General features: G+C 36.5%; 1 protein-coding gene across 3 annotated transcripts in view; it reads right to left on the bottom strand.

Moving 5' to 3' along the window:
• Positions 1 to 17,731: 17,731 nt before the first annotated feature.
• The window catches only part of WDHD1 (WD repeat and HMG-box DNA binding protein 1), a 50,232-nt gene continuing 48,309 nt past the window's right edge, over positions 17,732 to 19,654 (bottom strand). For all 3 annotated transcript variants that reach the window (XM_011385269.2, XM_011385279.2, XM_023527234.1), the window contains exon 26: positions 17,732 to 19,102. In XM_011385269.2, the coding sequence (XP_011383571.1) occupies positions 18,905 to 19,102 (198 nt within the window). In that variant the 3' untranslated portion in view covers positions 17,732 to 18,904. The remainder of the gene's footprint in view (positions 19,103 to 19,654) is intronic.

Below are 19,654 nucleotides of genomic sequence, written 5' to 3'. Positions count from 1 at the left end.
TCAACAAGAAAGGCTGTCAAACTCCTGTATAATGAGAACACTGGACCAGTGCTCTGTCAACTGAGACAAAGATTATCTGGACACTAACCAACATATATCTGCAAAAAGCACCATCTCCAACACAGCCATGTCTGATGACAAGGCTGTCCATCCCATCTACACATATCCATGGCTCATGCCTTCTCCCTGATCTCTTCTGTAATTAGTGTGGTAGCTATTTCCAGAGGAAGTCTAGTTTATCTAGAGTTCTGTAGAGGATGTTTTCTAGTTGGCCGATGCTTTCAAGTGATCATTTAACTGTCAATGAAAAAGAAACAAAAGGTGTTGCAAATTCTTAAGATCTTAGCAATTCACGGAAGCTCTGTTGTTATTGAATGTATCTCTCAGAGTTGCCTGTGGAACTGCATTCTAATGGCATACATCAATCAGGTCTTTCCTGAATGTAACTGTAGTTTTTCTGATGACAAGATGCCGTTCAAATATTTCCTAACATCATTCATGACAGTGATGGAAGTAAGTACATCTTAAAATACATTTTAAAATCTCACTTACTTGTTGAATAACCAAAGACAGAATCCTATATAAATAGAAAATATCTTTATTACCAGAAAAGATGTCTAGGAAGACACATGTGAATCTGTAATGATCCAACGTTTCAAGACCATGGTCAGTCCTTTGCAGGATAGTGTCTTAGAAGCCAGCTATGACCAGAGAAGTGCCATATAGCAAGAAGAAGCACTGTACTGGATTGACCCTTGGTTTCTGGCAGTTACTGCTAAATGCCTGCCCATTATTTTTTCTCCCCTTCTTTTTTTACTGAAAGATCTTCAGCTTACTTCAGAGAGGCAATGTGTCTGGACTTGGCTAAAATCACATTTTTTAAGCTCCCTACAGTTACAATAGTCTTGTGACATAGTTCTGTCCAATGAGTTATCAGTTGCTGAGTGGTACTTCTGGGAAAGGCCTTCAAAAGGGTGCAGATAGGTGCTCAGCTGCGAGGTGCCTTATGCCCTTCACCTGTTTCTCTTGCCAAGAGGGGAAGAAGGCCATGCTAGAAATAGATTAGCTGATTTGTGCCCAGGAGACTACAAACACATTCCCAGAATGACTGAACAGAAAGATCAGAAGATCCCAAATCCCTGATGATACAACAAAGCATCCATTCCGACCCATTGTGAAATGGCTGATCTTCTGATCTTTCTGTTCAGTCATCCTGGACATGTGTTTGTAGTCTCCCTCCAAGCTCCACATTACTTAAGAAAAATGAAACAACTTATTGAGCCAATACTGTTTGAGTCCCTGTCATTGGCAGCCAAGCACAACTTCTAACTGATACACAATTTGCTACCTGTGAGTGGAATGCTACAAGTAAAAATGGGAAACTAAGTGTTTGGGCAGAGGGCTTTAAAGGTAGACCAGTTGAAGGCTAGCAAGCTAGTGGCCCCTGTCTGGGCAAGGCATGGCATTTGGTCAAACTGTTCTTTGCTGTACCGTGCTTGCTATACCTCAGTCATCACTGTGATGAGAGAGTAGGAAGAGAGATGGAACCTGGGTCGAGTCATTCTAGAACAGCCCTGCTACCCAAGACTTATTACTGGGTAAAAAGAATGATCCTTTATCTTTTCTTTGCCTTTTACTTTATAGAACACATTCTATTTAAGGCACATAAATGAGAAGAATAATTTCAAGTATCTTGCATTGTGGCTGGCATATAAAAACCATTTAATTAGAATTTATTGAATAACTAAATGGGAAAATCTTATCCTATCCTTGTCTCACTTCAGAATGTACATAGATAAGGACCCTGCTTTTGTTGGTTTTACTATCACTTATCTGCCAATTTTTTATGCCTTGCTCCAAGAAAGTAAACACTTGACAGATTGATTAAATAACTAGGTTAGGTTTTCTGATAGCAAGCCCTAGACAAAACTGTAAGACAATCATGATAACTAACATATCTTTTTCCCAAGACTTACCAAATCCTGCACTTTTTTTCTAATACTTTTTGAATGTTCTTTGTGTGCTAAGCACTGATCTAGGAACTTTATTAACTGATTTAATCCTCACTACAACCTTATAACAGAGGGTTATTTTTGTAATAATTCTGTAGGTAGGAAACTGTTATAATAGTTTTATGGGTGCAGAGAGCACAGAGAGGCTAGGTAACTTGTCCAAGATCACACAATTAGAATCAGTTCATAGCAGAGCCAGGATTAATCCAGATGTTGTAGCTCTTAACTACCATATTTTAATGTTGCTTTAGTATATATTTCTTCATTCTTCATTATTATTACCACTCTGATCTTTGAGTTCTGTGACAGTTGTTTTTGCTTGATGAATTTGGGTTTTTAAGGCTTTGCTCTGTTAAACTGTGTATTTCTTCTTCCCAACTGTGAGGAGGTGATTCTTAGGTTCAGGCCTTGTGGTCCCATAGAGGCAGGCTCTCTATAGGAATGATTTATATTCAATGCTTTTTTAAAAAATTGTAACTTTTTTCTATTATAACAGTGAGGCATAAATATTTGCTTATTACTATAATGACTAGTGTGACAGAGAATTCTAGATGTTCGTCTATCCATTTGTCCAAAGGTGGGAGACAAGGACTGTTATTCCCATTTTACAGAGTAAGAAACTGGTTTTTATTTGCTCAAATTGTTAACACACATTAAGTAAATATGTAACTCTTAAAATTAAAAAAATGCTTGTCTCTCAGTGGCCCCCTGAAATCATGTGCTGCAGTAGTAACCATGCACTGGGAAACCCTGTTCTGGACCAAGGAAGAGGGGTTTGGGGGAATTTCCCTGGGCAGCAGAAGCTTCTGGCCCATTCCTGAGCAGTGCTACCCCCTGACCATCAAAAGACTGGCCACCAAGAGCTGTGGCCCGGGAAGCAGCAATGAGGCAGACAGGGATCTGAGTTTTGGAGAGGGCCTGCCGGCCTTAGGGAGACCCAGTTAGCTGGACAATGAGCCTCTCAGTGGCAGTCAGATGGACTCAATAATAAAGACCTTTCTCTGTTTTCCATATCTCCCCAAAAACAGCTCCCAATTCTCCATTCGAGTGTAGTCCTCTGAGGAAAGTGTTCCACCTTGACAAATAGGGGTTGAAGTCAGGTTAAATTCGATTTAGAAAAATAATGTGATTCTTGCCTCCAAGATTGTGGAATGAAATTCTAACACCTTTGCAACATGGTTACCATGATCCCCATGTATAGATGAAGCTCAGATGGCCTAAGGGATGCCCCCACGGTCACATAGATAGCAAGTAACACCGAATTGGCTCTAACCCTGAAAGCCTTGTTATCCCCGTTTGCTCCCATTTTGCAATAGGCATCATGACACAACAGAGATGTGGTGGTGCCCTCTACACACTTGTATTTTCCCCTAGTATGTATTAGGAAAACAGAAAATTTTTTCACTGACAAGCATACATCCAATTCTATTCCCACAAACCAAATCTAAAGCCATGTCCAGTATCTTTCTGGGCCCACCCCAAAAGAAGTTTCTTCTTGTTTATTTTAATATTTTTCTCTGACCACAAGAAAATTATCATCTGGCAGCTATGGTGAAAAGAGTCCAGGCTGAATTCTGACAGACCTGGACTCCAAATCCTAATTCTATCTTTTACTGTGTGACACTGGGGACATACTTAACCTCCCTCAGTTGTAATTTCCTCACTTGAAAAAAGAAAGAAATTGTTTTGAGAATTAGATATAATGTATGCAAAGGACCTTGTAAATAATAATTATGATGATGATGATGATTATAGAAAATAACCAGTCTTTCTCTTTTCTTCAAAATCTTCCTTCAGCTTTAATACAAAATAAGAGCAAGCCTTTCATCTTTCAAAGGGCAAAGAAAAAAAACTAAATGGTGTTTGTGTGGCTGCACCTGTCTGTTCACTTAGTGTCACCATTTCCTGGGAATCAATACGATAATTTGCCCCTGGACATAGTTTCCCAGCAACACACATCTTGAACCAATTCAGGGGAATTTCCTCTGTCATTATGGTCTCCTGGCTCTTGCATCAAGTGGCTCCTTGCAGCCTTCCATAAATATTAGGATCGTGCTTGCTCAAAGGCAATGACCAAATGTTATATTTGTACACTGGTTTTCTCAGGATTTTATAATACTAAGCAAAGAGCTGTCAGCTGAGGCCACCACACTATCTTCGAAGGTAGTTGGGTGTGTATTTTTGTGCCATGCAAAAAGAGCAGAAAAAACTTATTCTCAGGGTTTTCCGACCCAAAGGAAAAGGAGTAAGCCCTCAGTGAATCCTCAATAACTACTGTTGATCAGGAGAGGCCCTGGAAATAACCTGACTTTTCCTGCATAAGGGTCGACTCTGACATTTTTCCTTTCCACTGGGAGCAGGCTGGCAAGTACCTTCAAGGAAAAACTACAGTCAGGTTATTGCCAAACCATTTAGCAAACACTATATGAATATTCCTTTTTGTGTATGTAAATATTTTTCACCTTAAATTCCTTTTATCCTTCCATGACTGCTTTTTTTTTAAAAAAAAATTATGTTGTTTTAATTCCTGCAGGCAAGACATTTACTTTGATATTCATTAAGTATGTTTTTATGATTGCTAAGCATATTTTTAATAATGGTATATAGTTTTTTTAATTTAAAAAATGACAATTATTTTTGATAGGATTAAAATCTCCCATAATCTCACCACAGTGTTATTAATTGCTGTATTTCTTTTTAACAGTTTTTCCTATGTACTGTCAACGTAAGAAACATCTAAACCTATAGAGAATTTTTATAGGTTTATTCGAGACAAAACTGATGATAATTGGGAAGCAAAATCTCAAATGCTCTGGAGAATAACAGTTTTACAGTTTCTTTTATATATTTGGAATTAAGAAGGGAATGTAAGGAAGATTCCATGAGTGTGGGAGAAAGCAAGGTGAAGAATAGTTAACAAAGTTGGTTACCGGAGGGTAGGAGGTGACAGAGGAGGGGGGAGGTAGACAGGGTAAAGGGGGTCAAATATAGGGCGATAGGGGGAGGGTGAAGTGGGTAAAGGGGATCAAATATACGGTAGCTGAAGGAAACTGGACTTTGAGTGGTAAACACACAATAGCATATACAGATGTCAAATGATAATGTACACCTGAAAATTATATAATTGTATTAAGCAATGTTACCCCAATAAACTTAATTAAAAAAAAGATTGGTTATCCTTCAAGGGGTCTAGAAAGGAGGATTACTTCTGGCATTTCAAAGGTGTGTTAACCTAGATGCACAAGAACAATGAACAGGGCTGGTTTAAAAACCTCTTAATAAAGAAATTGTAGGCCTCAGGAGTGACTGCCCACCGCAACCTGCCCAGTTAGGAATTTATGATTTATTATAGCACCCCTTTTTTGTCCACAGAATTTATTGTGTTAAACAGAAAACCATAGGCCCAAAATCACTCATGCTGAAAGCCCATGACATCAAACCTACATTTAATTATTATTTTTCATTTTATTTTTTTTAATTTATTTATTTTTTAAATTTTTTTTTTATGGTGACATTGGTTAACGAAATCCAATGTTTCAGCTGTATACTTTAACAGTAAGGCACATATATATTTACACTGTGTGTTCACCTCCCAGTTAAATTTGTTTCCGTCACAACATATTTGACCCTCTTTACTCCGTCTTCTCTCCCCTCCCCCCTCCCCCCCTACCCTCTGGTAGCCACTAGTTTATAGTCCATATCCATGAGTCTCTGTTTGTCCTATTCATTTGTTGCTTTTAAAACCTACATTTAATACCTGATCTAGTTGCAGTTTCATTCTCTCCCAGAAACATAACCAGTCTGGAATTTCCGGAACAACACTAGTGAAATAATCTGCTTAATGTCCTTGCCTAAAATAATTTACTCTTTTAATTTCTTAGCCCCTCCCTCTTTCTGCCTATAAAAACCTTCTTTTGTACAACTCATCGAAGCTCCCTTCTAGCTGCTAGATGGAATGCTGCCCAATCCATGAATTGCTTAATAAAGCCAACTAGATCTTCACATTTACTTGGTTGAATTTTGTTTAACAACTGTAAGCTATTTTAAAAAGATTATAAAATGCCTTGTATTGGGAAAAGGAAGAAAAATATTAGTTTTTTTTTCCATTTAATTTTGAAATAATTTTAGATTTAAAGAAAATTTGCTAAAATAGCACAAAGAATTCCAATATACCCTTCTACGAGATCTCATAAATGTTAATATTTTACCATGCTTGCTTCATCATTTTCTTGCACTGTTTTCTTTACAGCCACTTCCTTCATGTGAACTGGAATGTTCTCTATGGTACTTATTTCCTATAATTTACAGCTCAGCATATGCTTTAAACATACACGAACATTTAAAATTAATCAAAATGATATATACATATGGTCAAAAAATCAAATAGAAAAGATGATCTTTTAATGGAAAGCCACGGTTCCACCCTCAGCTCTGCTTCTCAGAGGCAACATCTGTTAAACAATCTTTTTTGCTTTAAGTTCTTCCCAAACCTACACATCTCTAAATAATAGGCTTCTACTGCTGTTTCTTACTAATTAAATTTAGACCTTTAGTTTTAACTTCTTCCTATGAAAGACAAGAATGTAGCCCATTTTTTCTCTCTCTCTCATAGTGATATCACTATTAGTTCTTTCACTGGTCATCTCTGTATCATCAAACAACATACTGACGTCTCCATGTGTGTTCCAGCCACCATAGAAAGCAAACTGATCTCTCATTTTGTAAGCAGAGGATATTAGCACTCCAATTCCTCACCCTCATCTCTTTATCTTAGATTGTTCCTTTGCTTTTACATCACCAACTTACAACATTTTCATTCTGTTCTATAACCACCACTCAAATGCCCATCATTTGTCTATGAGTCATCTGACAAGGTGGAAAACTAGTAAGAATTTACCTTTCCATGACAATGTGACCATGGGTCACTGTAGAGCAAGTAGCATGCTAGGAGTTCTTCCCCACAGGGCCAGGATCATGACTAGCTGTCACTTTGAGAAGAATGTTCCCCCATGTCAAATACGAATGGGGATTCTACCTTTTATCTCCACTGAATCCCTCGGTCAAATCTTTGTGTTTTTCTAACTTCTCATTATCCCCTGATCAGGCACTCCTGGCATCTGTGTTTTGTCTCTGGCTTACTCCTTCCTTCTCAGGCTGTGTGAATATGCAGGACACACTGAAGTGCTGGAGTGTGCTACTGTTTCTCCCTAGAAAATTTTCCCACTTTCTTTACAGCAGCTTTCCTCTTTAATGAGTTGTCAAGAATAAAAGGACTTCAGATTTCACATAAATTCTAGATTCCTGTCTTCTACTGAAAATTTTCAAGATTGGGTAAGGCTGGACTGGAAAACTGCAGCAATAGGCTATAGTGCGACAGTACTAGCTCTCTTCGTTTTACCTGTCTGCACTCTGTGGTAATAGGTTTTCAACCCTTGAAATAGACTTGCACTTAAGCTCCTTGGTTCCAGCCCCATGTCTGACTCCTGTCCTGACACCTCTCTCAGGTTCCACGGGGCAGAACTGTGCCTCTCTCCTCATATATTCTCCTTTGTTACTTTCTCATTGTGTGGTCCAGACCAGAACAGCCTCAGTGGCATCATCTGGGAGCTTGTTAGAGATGTAGTACTCATGCCCCATCCTAGATGTACTGAATCATAATCTGCAATTTGATGAGATTTCTTGGTGATTCCTTTGCCGATTAAGAACTGGTCTATAGTTTCCCTGTCTTGCTTCATTAGGCTTTTTTTTTTTTGTCTTTCTAAATTTATTGAATTTTCTCATGCAGGGATGTCCCCCACCACCTTCACTTCATTATCAATTTTCTTATTTTATTTTCACTTCTTTTCCATTATTTAATGGGATCTCTAGTGGCAAAGGAAAAAAATTTTTGTGTGGTCAGTAAATCAGTAAGCAATTTGACAGTTTTCAGACACAAGTCTTAGGACACTGGAGTAATTATAAAAAAACAAAAAACAAAAAACGAAAAAACTTTGCCATACCCTGTTTTTGTTTTGTTGTTTGTGTTTTACAACTATCCTCTCAATAAAGGCACAGATGTGGAAAGGGATAACAAATGTTTATGGTCTTGATGGAACAATTCTTCAGGCTGGAGTCTCCTGATGCCCTTGGATTGATTACTTTACACCTGGAAAACTCAGAGACGCTACTGCCTATAAGACTGGAGGCCACCATTCTGTCAGAAATACCAGCATTAAAAGCAAATTGGAAATCACAATTGTGGGGGAAGGAGAAACTTTCCTTTACCCTCGTTTTGTTTAGCTGGTCTAATAATCAAATAAACATGAGACAGATTAGTAAGAGAAAACAAATTTACATACATATGTAAGGGGAAACTGAGTCAGAGATCTCTCATACAAGAGAGGTTTAAAGACAAAAAAGGAAAATGAGGTATATATGACATTCTGATCTAGGGATGAGGTAAGGCACCTTGGGACTTCAGAAGTTAATTGCAGGGAGAGTGTATGTTCAGTGATTAGTAGGTTAAATAGGTCATCTCTGATAATACTCTATTATGAGCCAGGTCACTAACTCAAATTCCTCTAGAACATTAAAACACGGAAGCAGAGTTTCTCTTGAGCCTGTAGGGTCAGTTGCCTTCAGATCAAAATACCCTGCATGCCACTGAGGTACATCTTGGGGTGGCTCATTCCAAAAACCTACACAATAAAGAAAGGGAAGGGAACAGCTTAGCAGAGACATGCAAAACTATGTTTTCTTTATTGTTCTGGGCTTATTTTTATTTTTAGCATCACGCTGCTACTGTACATTTGTCCCAGCCAGTCATCCAAGTATTTGTGGAAATTAACTGCAATGTTATGAATGTTTTACAGATGGATGAACCAAAGCTGATGAGAAAACAAACTGGTTCTGATCTTTTCACCATTTTGGAAATGAGTTTTATCTGGCTGAAAATAAATGTTTTCAATCAGAAATTGTACCACATAGAATTTTTTTTTTTCCTGCCAGAAACTGAATACTCAACTAAAAGTAGCTTAAACTACTGATTCTCAAAATTGGCAGCACATTGGAATTGCCTGGGAAACCTGGCCCCCACCTGGTTTCGTTGGTCTGGGGTATGGCCTAGGCACTGGGAGTGATTCTCATGTGCAGCAGAGATTGAGAACCATCGGCTTAAACAATGCAGACACTTACTGTTTCACCTAACCATAAGGCTGGTGGTGATATTGTTGCCATGGCTCAGGAACTCAGTAATGTCATCAGGCACTTCAACTTTCTCCTTAGTCATTTTCAGCATATTGTCTGTCAGTGTCTCCACTCTCAGACACAAATGGCCATTCTAGCTCCAAGCATAAAGTGTTAAACACTTTAAACCACCTCCTACTCTCATTTGTCTTTGTCAGCAAGAAAACTTTCTAGGAAGCCTTCCCACCCCCAAATTTCTCCTTTGTTTCATCATAGCCACCACAGACCAACTGCTGGCAAAGAATGGCTTATATCAATTACCATATCACTGTTAACAAAATAAGAGTTCCATTAAGTCAGGTGAGCAACCAACAGTATATGTCTCTATAACCTCATTATCCAAAACAAATTAGCAATAACTCATCATTAACTTGCAGGATATCATCAGGCTCAATTGGACCCAATATTAGTTTTTTATTTTCTTTTTGGAGCAGTGCTATTTGTAAAAACTAGTATTTCATGACCTTAATTCTTTCTTAGGGGTCTTCCAAAGAACAAAGAAAATTTAATTTTAAAAATAGAACAAAATCCTTTCTATCTTGGTGATTAACATAGGTCCATTGATACTTTTATAAATCTAAGATACATTATAGGAACTTACTGATCTTATTTTTCCTACTTCACGTATTGTCATTTTATCATTTAAGGAATTCTTTTATCATACTCTTCCATTTTTCCCAGCTATATTTTAAAAAGGAATTATGAGAAAATGAAAACATGATGAAATCACCTAAAAGGAATGATGCAATGGTTCAAAAAGATTGTTACACTTCAGTTTTCTTATTGCATTGCCCAAAGTATTGCATCATTTTTCAAGAAGGAATAAAAGAAGACTTGAGGAACTATCTTTATAGGTTGCTTTAAGATTTCATAAAACAAGTCGAGAATTCAGAATTTTTCATTTTCCATCCGTAATGGGAAGAAAAGGGAATTGACAGAGGATGAAGATTCAAATGAGATGAATCAGAAAATAAATGCAGAGAAACAAATACAAACACTCTAGACTCTAATAATGATGGTGGAATTGGTCATATAAATGAAATCCAATTATGTTTTCAGATGTATTATAGATGAATATTCTCAAACTCAAGAATTAGTAAGTGGTCTATATATTTCTAAGGATGAAAAGAAAAAGGCAGTATTTTTCATCCAGTTATTCATTCAACAGAAAGCATATCATCACCTAATATTTTTGAACAAGAACCTGGTCCATCTTATTTTGCTAATAGGATGTATGATGGTATTCTTTAATCTTTTTATTGTGTGCAAATATTTATTTGAAACAAAGGTTTGCTATGCTTAAATTCTTGTTAGCATTTTTAATAAAGTTTTTCTTGATATATTGACAAAGGTCACTCAGATTACCCAGTTGTGGGCTCAGAATCTTTTATCAGTGTCCACAAGAAAAACATATTATCTTGTTTAAGAAAGGCACTGTGCCAGGCTGTGAAGATACACAAAAAACAGGTCCGCTCTTGAAGAGCTTATAACCCTGCTGGGTGCCAGGAATATAAATTCTCTCCCATTAGCTACAAATGCCACATTAGAGATTTTTCACTGCCAGTCGTAGGATAGCCTATTCCCCACCCCGCCCCCAGCTTCCCCCAGTGTTAACATCTTACACAACTAGCAGAATATCAAAATCAAAAAACTGACATTGAAGCAATCTGCACAACTTATTCAGATTTTACCAGTACAGACCTATATGTGTATGTTTGCGTGTGTATAGCTATATGCAATTTTATCACTTGTAAAGCCTTATGAAACCACCACCATGATCAAGATACTCAACTGTACCATCACAAGACTTACCCTCCTTACCCCTTTAGTCATATCTCTCCCCTCCCCATCTTTAACTCTGGCAACCATTATCCGTTCCCCATCTCTGTATTATTTCATGAATGTTATATAAATGGAATTATGCAGTGAAATGGAATAAAAAATCCTTTTAAGATTGGCTTTTCTTATTCAGCATAATTCCCTAGAGGTTAATCCAAATTTTCGCATGTATCAATAGTTTGTTCCTTTTAACTGCTGAATAGTACACCATGGTATAAATGTGCCATAGTTTAACCATTTAGCTATTGAGGGACATTTGGGTAGTTTCCAGTTTGGGGCTATTAAGAATAAAGCTGCCATGAACAGTCATACAAGTTCCTGTGTGAAAATAAGTTTTCATTTCTCTGGGATAAGTGCTTAAGAGGGCAATTGTTGGTCATATACTAAGTGCATTTTAGTTGAAAAAGACTGCCAAACTATTTTCTAGAGTGCTGTACCACTTTGCATTCCCACCAGCAATATAAGTGATCCAGTTTCTCTGCATCCTCACTTGTATCTAGCATTATCACTAGTCTTTATTTTAGCTATTCTGATAAATGTGTAGTTGTATCTTATTGAAGTTTGCATTTCTCTAAAGGCAAATGGTACTGAACATCTTTTCATGTGCCATCTGTATATCCTTAGTGAAATGTGTCTTTTGCTCGTTTTCTAATTGGATTATATTTTGTTTTGAATGATGAGTTCAAGAGCTCTTCATATATTCTAGATATATCCAATAACTATTTTTTAAAATTATAGTTTACATACCCAGCTATTTTTAATCGGCTGCTATAACATTTGAAGGAGCAATGATGTCATGAATAGTCTCTATCTCAATGAACCACATTAATACTCCTCCCTCTTTAGCAAAACCATCTGTATCAATTCCAATCCAGCTGTCTTCAGAGAGGAACACTCTGTGGAAGCCAGGGTCCAACCCTGGGCAAAACATTTTATTTGCCATTGATCTGCTCCACACTATTCTTTAAGACTTACATTGCCAGCTCTTCATCCTTCTTTCTCAAGTTTTTGTTATGAGCCATGAAAGCAACTGAGGTAATGTTGATGTGACAATTTTTGTTTATAGTTTTTTCTCTAACTTCCCACTTTCACTAGATGAGTTTCCTCTGCTCATTCATTTCCCCACAACTTTAGCTTTCCCCTGCTACGGCCACGATACTCATCTCTACATTCCTATGCACCTCAGTTCCTCTGGTTAATTGATTCTGCTTTCTGTGTCCAATTCCAAATTTCTGGGAGATTGGACCCCTGAACATTGGGGTCAGTGATGCATTTCTAGTGTAGCTGTGGCCTGGGGAAGTGATGGCAAGGGATGTGAGGCTATCCTTCTGGGGATGAGGCCCATGAGGTTCTCTGAGAAGTGGGCTGAGCAGAAAATTACTGTCATCTTTATTACAAGGACTATAGGAAACAAGAAGTCAAGTGATGTTAAGTGGTTCTCAGAGCCACAGATCCAGTGGTAGAGGCAGGATGCAAAGCTTGAGCCTATCATGCTCCAAAGCTTGTGCTATACTGATTGTGCCAACCACTCCACCAACATGGTCCTGCCCTTGAAACCTGGGTCTCTGGGTGAGATCAAGTATCTGCAGTAACAGTAGAGACACATACATTCCAAAAGAAAACTATACCAGGAGAAAGCAGAAGACACAGATCGATTAATGAAATATAATTTACAATTAAAAGAACAATAGCATTATCCCCTTTTTAAAAGTTTTGCAGTAGTTTAAATTTATGCTTATTTTACTTTCCTCCTCATAAAAATACTTCAGTGTTTATGAGCCCTTGGGAGACATGGTTCAGTGACATACAAAGTCAATTCCATAAAGTCACAGAAAAAAACAGAATGGCACAAATCCCTTTGAATAAAATACATGCTTTAATTTCGTCCTTTACTCGGCATTAACTGATTTTCTAATGTTAAAACGGTGTATTCTTAAGATTGAATCAATGGGGTAACGAAATAATGTCTTTTTTATACAATGTTGGATCTGGCCTACTCAAATTTTACTTAGGAGTTTTCATCTATGTTCATGAGTGAGACTGGCTTATAATTTTCTTTCCTGAACTAACCCTGTCAGGTTTTGATATCAAGATTATGACAGCTGCTCTACTCAATGTATATAAGCTTGGAATTTTTAATTCAGTGTTGACAGAACTTGACTCTAATTTCATCTAGCCTAGTGATTTGAGAATTTTAAATACAGACTTTTTAAAAATTGGTTATAGCCTGTTCACATTTTCTATTTGAGTCAGTTTTATAACAACTTTAGAGACATAATTCACATAACATACACTCACCCACTTAAGTGTACAATTCAGCAGTTTGCAGGAAATTCAGAACTGTGTAACCACCACCACTAATTCCAGGACATTTTCATGGCTCCAAAAAGAAACCCTAAACCCATGAGCAGTCATTCACTCTTTCTTCTTAACCCCTAGCCTTAGGCAACCACCACTCTACTTTGTCTCTATAGACCTGCCTGTTCTGGACATTTTATATAAATAGAATCATCATATACAGTCTTTTTGACTGGCTTTTTTTCACTTAGCATATTTTTATAGTTCATCCATGCTGTAACATGTATCAGTACTTCATTTCTTTTTATTGCCAAAAAATATCTCATTGCATGGATACGCCACCTTGTTTATCCGTTCATCACTTGGACATTTTACTTTGGGGCTATTGTAAATCACGGTGCTTTAAATAGTCCTGTACAAGATTTTGTGTGGACGTTTCCTTACTACTGAGTTTACACCTAGTTGTAGAAATGTTGAGTCATATAACCATTTAACATTTTGAGAAACTGCCAAACCACCAGTTTACATTCCTACCAACAATGCCTGAAGGTTCCAATTTCTCCACATCCTTACCAACACATGTTATTCTCCACCTTTTTCATTATATCTATCCCAGTGGGTGTAAAGTGATATCTCTTTGTGGTTTTGATTTGTATTTTCCAGATGGCTAAGATATTTAGCACCTTTTCCTGTGCTTATTGGCCATTTGTATATCACCTTTGAAGAAATGCCTATTCAAGTCCTTTGCCCATTGGGTTTTTTGTCCATTTTTAAGAGTTGTTTATATATTCTGGATACACATCCCTTATCAGATATGATTTGCAAAATTTTTTCCCATTGTGTGCTTTTTTTTTGTTGATGGTGTTCTCTGAAGCACAAAATTTTTAATTTTGATGTTGACTTCGTCTATTTTTTTCTTTTGTTGCTTGTTTCTGGTATTATATCTAGGAAACCATTGCTTAGTCCAAGATCACAAAGATTTATGCCTAAGAATCTTAAAAGAAATTTAGTTTTAGCACTTACATTTGGGTCTTCATCCATTTGGGATTTTTTTTGTATGGTGTGAACCAGGTGTCTAATTTCATTCTTTTGCATATGCCTAGCTGTCTCAGCACAATTTATGGAAAAGACTATCCTTCCTCCATTAAATTGTCCTCGCAACCTTGTCAAAAATCAGTTGATTATAAATATGAGAATTTATTTCTGGACTCTCAATTCCATTCCATTCATCTATAGGTATATTCTAATGCCAGTACCACACCGTCTTGATTATTGTAGCTTCACAGTAAGTTTTGAAATTGGCAAGTGTGAATCCTCCAACTTGTTTTTTTCAAGATTGTTTTGGCTATTCTGGGTCCCTTGAATTTCCACATGAATTTTAGGATCAGCTTGTCATTTTCTGCAAAGAAGCCAGCTGGGGTTCTGATAAGCACTGCATTGAATTATAGGTCAATTTGGGGAGTATTGCCATCTCATCAGTATTAAAGCCTTCTATGAACACAGGATGTCTCTGCATTTATTTAGGTCTTCTTTTATCTCTTTCAACATGTTTAGCAGTTCAAAGTATAAGTTTTGCACTTACTTGTTAAATTCATTCCTAAGTATTTTAGTCTTTTGGATGTTTTGAGTCAGTTTTAATAAGCTCGGTTTTTGTTAAGTACTTGGTTTATCAAAATTTATTGTAATAAAGTTATTTAAAAGTCTTGAATTAATCAGTGTTCAACTAGAGACACAACCAGTAGGAGATAATATATGTTAAGAGATTTATTGCAAGGAATCGACTCACACAATTGTGGAGGCTGGTAGGCAAGTCTAAAACCCTAAATCTATAGGGTAGACTTCCAGGAAGGGCAGGTTGGGAATCTCAGGCATGAGCTGAAGCTGGCACTACAGGTATAATTTCTTCTCCCTTATAGAAGCCTGTTCTGCTCCTAAGGGCTTTCAACTGATTAAATCAGGTCCACACATATTATCAAGGATAATCTCACTTAAAGTCAACCGACTATGGACTTTAACACAATCTATAAAATATCTTCATAGCAACACATAGGTTAGTGTTTGACTGAATAACTGGCAACTATAGCCTTGCCCATTGACACATAAAACTATCATAAGCCTCTTTATCTTTTTAAAGTATGTACTATTTGTAGTTAATAAATTCTTTTGCATTCCTAATATCACTTATTTGTATTTCTCTTTTCATCATGATTAATCTTGCCTTTATATTTTTCTAATTTATTAGTCTGTCAAAGAATCAACTTTTGGCTTCTGATTCCATTATGTTTATTTTCTATACCATCAGTTTCTGCCCTTTATGACACATTTCCAGAGTAGGTAAAAATTAATATCAATCACAGGACAACTACCACCAAAGGCCACATTTTAAATTTTAGGCTTCAGTTGTTTTTTTATTTTTTAAACATCTCTATGGAGTATGAATTTGTACTCTATACCTATGTGGGGGGGAAAAAAAAAGAACACACGCACAGAAAAAAGCCTAATGACATACACCCAAATGTTAACAGTGGTATCTCTGGTTATTAGGATCAGAGGTATGCTTTTCCTCATTCTTTCCTGTATTAAAAAGTATTTATTTCTAGTAATTAAATGAAATGCAAGAATCTTGGTTGATCCTACATTGGGGTGGAGGGAAAGCTAAAGGGCACTTTGGGAGAAATTCTAATATGAAATATACGTTAGGCAATAATACTCTTGTGGTAGGTTTCTTTGGTATAATGATATTATAGTTACGTAGAAGAATGTTTTTGTTCTTAGGGGATACATGTAGTACTGAGGGGTGAAGTGCAATGATGCTAATTTCAAATGGTTCAGGAAAAACCCTATTTATAAAGCATATAAGGCAAAATGTCAACAATAAGTCAATCTAGATAAAGGGTATATGTGTGTTCACTGTCCTATTCGTAATTTTCTGTAGGTTTGAAATTTTTCAAAATAAAAACCTGGGGGAAAATTATACACTTCTATAATAAAAGAGCTGGAAAACAAAAAAAAAGCCTGTAAGACAACCAGTCACTGATTAAGATGCTTTCAACATGATGGGTCTCCTCCTTTTGTCTAAGGGCTCTGTGCCATGCTGGCGACGGTAGCCCACCAGGCTGTTGCACTGATAGGAGAGGCTGTAGATTACCACAGTCCCCATAGCTGGCAGGCGTAAGCCAATGCTCTCTCGCTTGCTCTCTGGAATAATTAGATAATGTCCTTTTGATGAGCGTAAAGCTATAAAATAACACTCTTTTATGATAAGTTTTTGCTATTGGAGACTAAAGTTTAGCACATAACTACTTTCTACAGTACATAATAAGCTCAGAATAGGTGATATTATTGATACCATGATAGTGGTTTATTATATTAGCAAATAACAAATATATTAGTTTACTTACCTTTCCATTTTCCTACCATTAAGCCCAAATTCTCTGGAAAAAAAAAAATTTTCTTAAAGAGGTTTAATCTTATATAGCAAAGGAATAAGGGTAATGTTACTTCGTTTCAATGATCTGATTTGTAAGTTAAACCAAGTCAATACAAAAACTTTCCTTCAACCAAAGAAAAGAGGAGACTAAAAAAACCTTTTGCGAATCCTTGGTATTACCAGGTTCCTAAGGATCTGAAACAGAACACTCAAGGAGTACACCCTTGGACATTATAAACTATGTACGACAGCAAGTTAAGGGAATAAAAGACATGTCTACAAACATGTTTTCCCAAGTATTATAAGTAAACTGTTACTTCAGGATCTTGAAATCAAAATTAATTCACTCCAAATCAAACTGAACAGCAAAGAAAGGTGCAATAGCCAATAGCATGATAGATGACATTTAAACATCACTGTGTACCAGGAACTAAGTGCTTTTATCTCATTTAAGTCTCACAATAACCCTATGAGACAGATACTATTATTATACCCATTTTACAGATGAGTGGGCAAAGGCTAAACTTGTCCAAGGTTATTCAGCTGGTATCTACTACGATGGGTTTTCAAACCAGGGTGGTCTGGCTTTGAAATCTGTGCTCCTAATCACTGTGCTATAATGTCTCTCAATACCAACTACTAATTTAAAAATATGAAATGTATTCATTCCTTCCTAACCTTAATCATTATAAGTACTATCCATCTAAATTTTCAATGTTTTGTTCCTTCTAATCTATAAAACTATTAGATTTTGATTTTATTTTACTATCCACCCGTCCCTACCCCTGTATCTCGCCCTCATTAAGTCGCTGCATGTGTGTTAAGCTCTGCTTAGAATAATAACCAAAAGTGTATGAAATAATTAAATCTTGTTTGCTCAAAATAGAAGAGGAGTTAAACACTTTCCATAACACTTTTGTTTCTTGACTTCCAGAGTTTGGCTTTATTTTGCAGTGGAGAAATAATTCAGAGCCATTTTGAGACAGACATCATTAAAGTAGAGGCTCTGTCAAATCAATACTGCATTACGGCTTGGTCTGTTGAAGAAGACACACCTGAGATAAAAATGGCTTCTACATATACCTGCTTTATGATAGGTTTTGTTCTCCTTTGCTCTCACACAGGCTTTCTCCAAAATGACTCTCAAAAGTCTGGAGTTTAGTTAGAATTTTAGGCCCACATAAAACCAGACTTGTGGCTATGCTACATGACAGAACACAAAATGTAAAACTTTTTCCCCTAACCCTTTACTAGTACTCTTATCAAGGCTTCAAAGACTTGCACGGAAAAAGTACTATTGATGCTGACAGCCAGAGCACATTACCAGGAGCACTATGCCCTGGGCTGTGATCCTATCAAAACACTATCTTCGATTCTTCTCTTTGGTATATAATGTATAGGAGGATGGGGATGATGGGAGGAAATTATGGATATAAATATAAAATACACTTTCTAAAAGATTCCCAATTCATGGAAATACAATGTTAAGGCCATATCAAGCTAAATATGAAAAAGTAAAAGTTTTATTTTTTAAAAACTAGGCTATACAATTGAAAGCCATATACAAAAAATTTCCAAAACAAAAATGTCTCATCTACAAAATTATATACATGCTTAGGCCCCATATTAAAAAACACAGTCCCCTAGGTCCCGATTAGACAAAGAGAGCCATCTATGGTAATACTTGGGAAGAGACTACTGTAGTACTTCCCAGTACCTGACAAAAAACCAAAAGAGGAAATCCCGACAAGGTATTTCAGTGCTTAGAGGTGTTAAGACCTTGGCTTTGATGATTTTGAAGGTAAGAAACAAAATCAAACTGGCTTCCACTGGGACATGCTAGTCAAGTCAGTGACCACAACAATCACAATGCTTCTGGGTGGCCTCAATTTTGGGGCAGAGCAATCTGCAGAGGTGATAGTTTTTACATGTTCCCTGCTACCTACACCAGTATAATTACTATATTATAAAGACAAACAATTGTCTTTAAACTCTTTTAAAAATATACAGCATTTTCTAAAGATTTTTTAAAAGTCCAGATTCATCAAAGATGAGTAAAAAAAAAAAACATCCATTACTTTCCTAAGGCCACTTCCTTACTCTATTCCTGCTTAAATGCAAAAGCTGACAGTTTCTGATTCGTAGAAAGATCTAAAGGTTTTTGCTTTTTAGGCAAATTCAGATTCTCCGTTGCTTTTTCTTTCTGGTTTTCAGTTTCTTGACTTTCATCCACAAATTTTCGCTTCTTTGTTTCAGCAACATCACTTGCAGTTTCTCCTTTAGCCTTGATAGCCCATGCCTTTATAAAAATATTGGAGAAAAGATTTTATGCAATAACAAATAAATAGGAAGAAAATTATTTCTTTACTTTTCCAGGTAACATAAAGTAGCATAATTAGCATTTATTAAGCTAATCATTAAGGATTCTCATTGTTAAATTTCTTATTACTTAATTGCAAAACATATTAAAAAAATCACATTCTATCTCTAATATTTCAATCTATACTCGGCTTGTATTTAACCATATCAAGTGCAAAATACTAAACCTGCAGGTACTTTTAAAAAATGAAACTTTTCATTTTGAGATTGTAGATGCACAGGTAGTTGTAGGAAATAATACAGAAAGATCCTGTGTACCCTTTACTCACTTTCCCTCAATGGCAGAATCTTAAAAAACCAGAATATTGACATCAATACAATCTCCCTTTTTACTTCTACTCATTTGTGTAAGTCTGTATGTGTACGTTTAATTCTATTCTGTGTATTTACCACCATATTCAAGATACAGAACAGTTCCATCACCACAAGGATCCCTGGTGCTGCCCCCACTCTTCACCCAGGCCCCAACTGC

The sequence above is a fragment of the Pteropus vampyrus genome, unplaced genomic scaffold, assembly GCF_000151845.1.
Source record: "Pteropus vampyrus isolate Shadow unplaced genomic scaffold, Pvam_2.0 Scaffold15, whole genome shotgun sequence".
Taxonomy (NCBI): Eukaryota; Metazoa; Chordata; class Mammalia; order Chiroptera; family Pteropodidae; genus Pteropus; species Pteropus vampyrus.
This window is presented reverse-complemented; position numbering and strand designations above follow the sequence as displayed.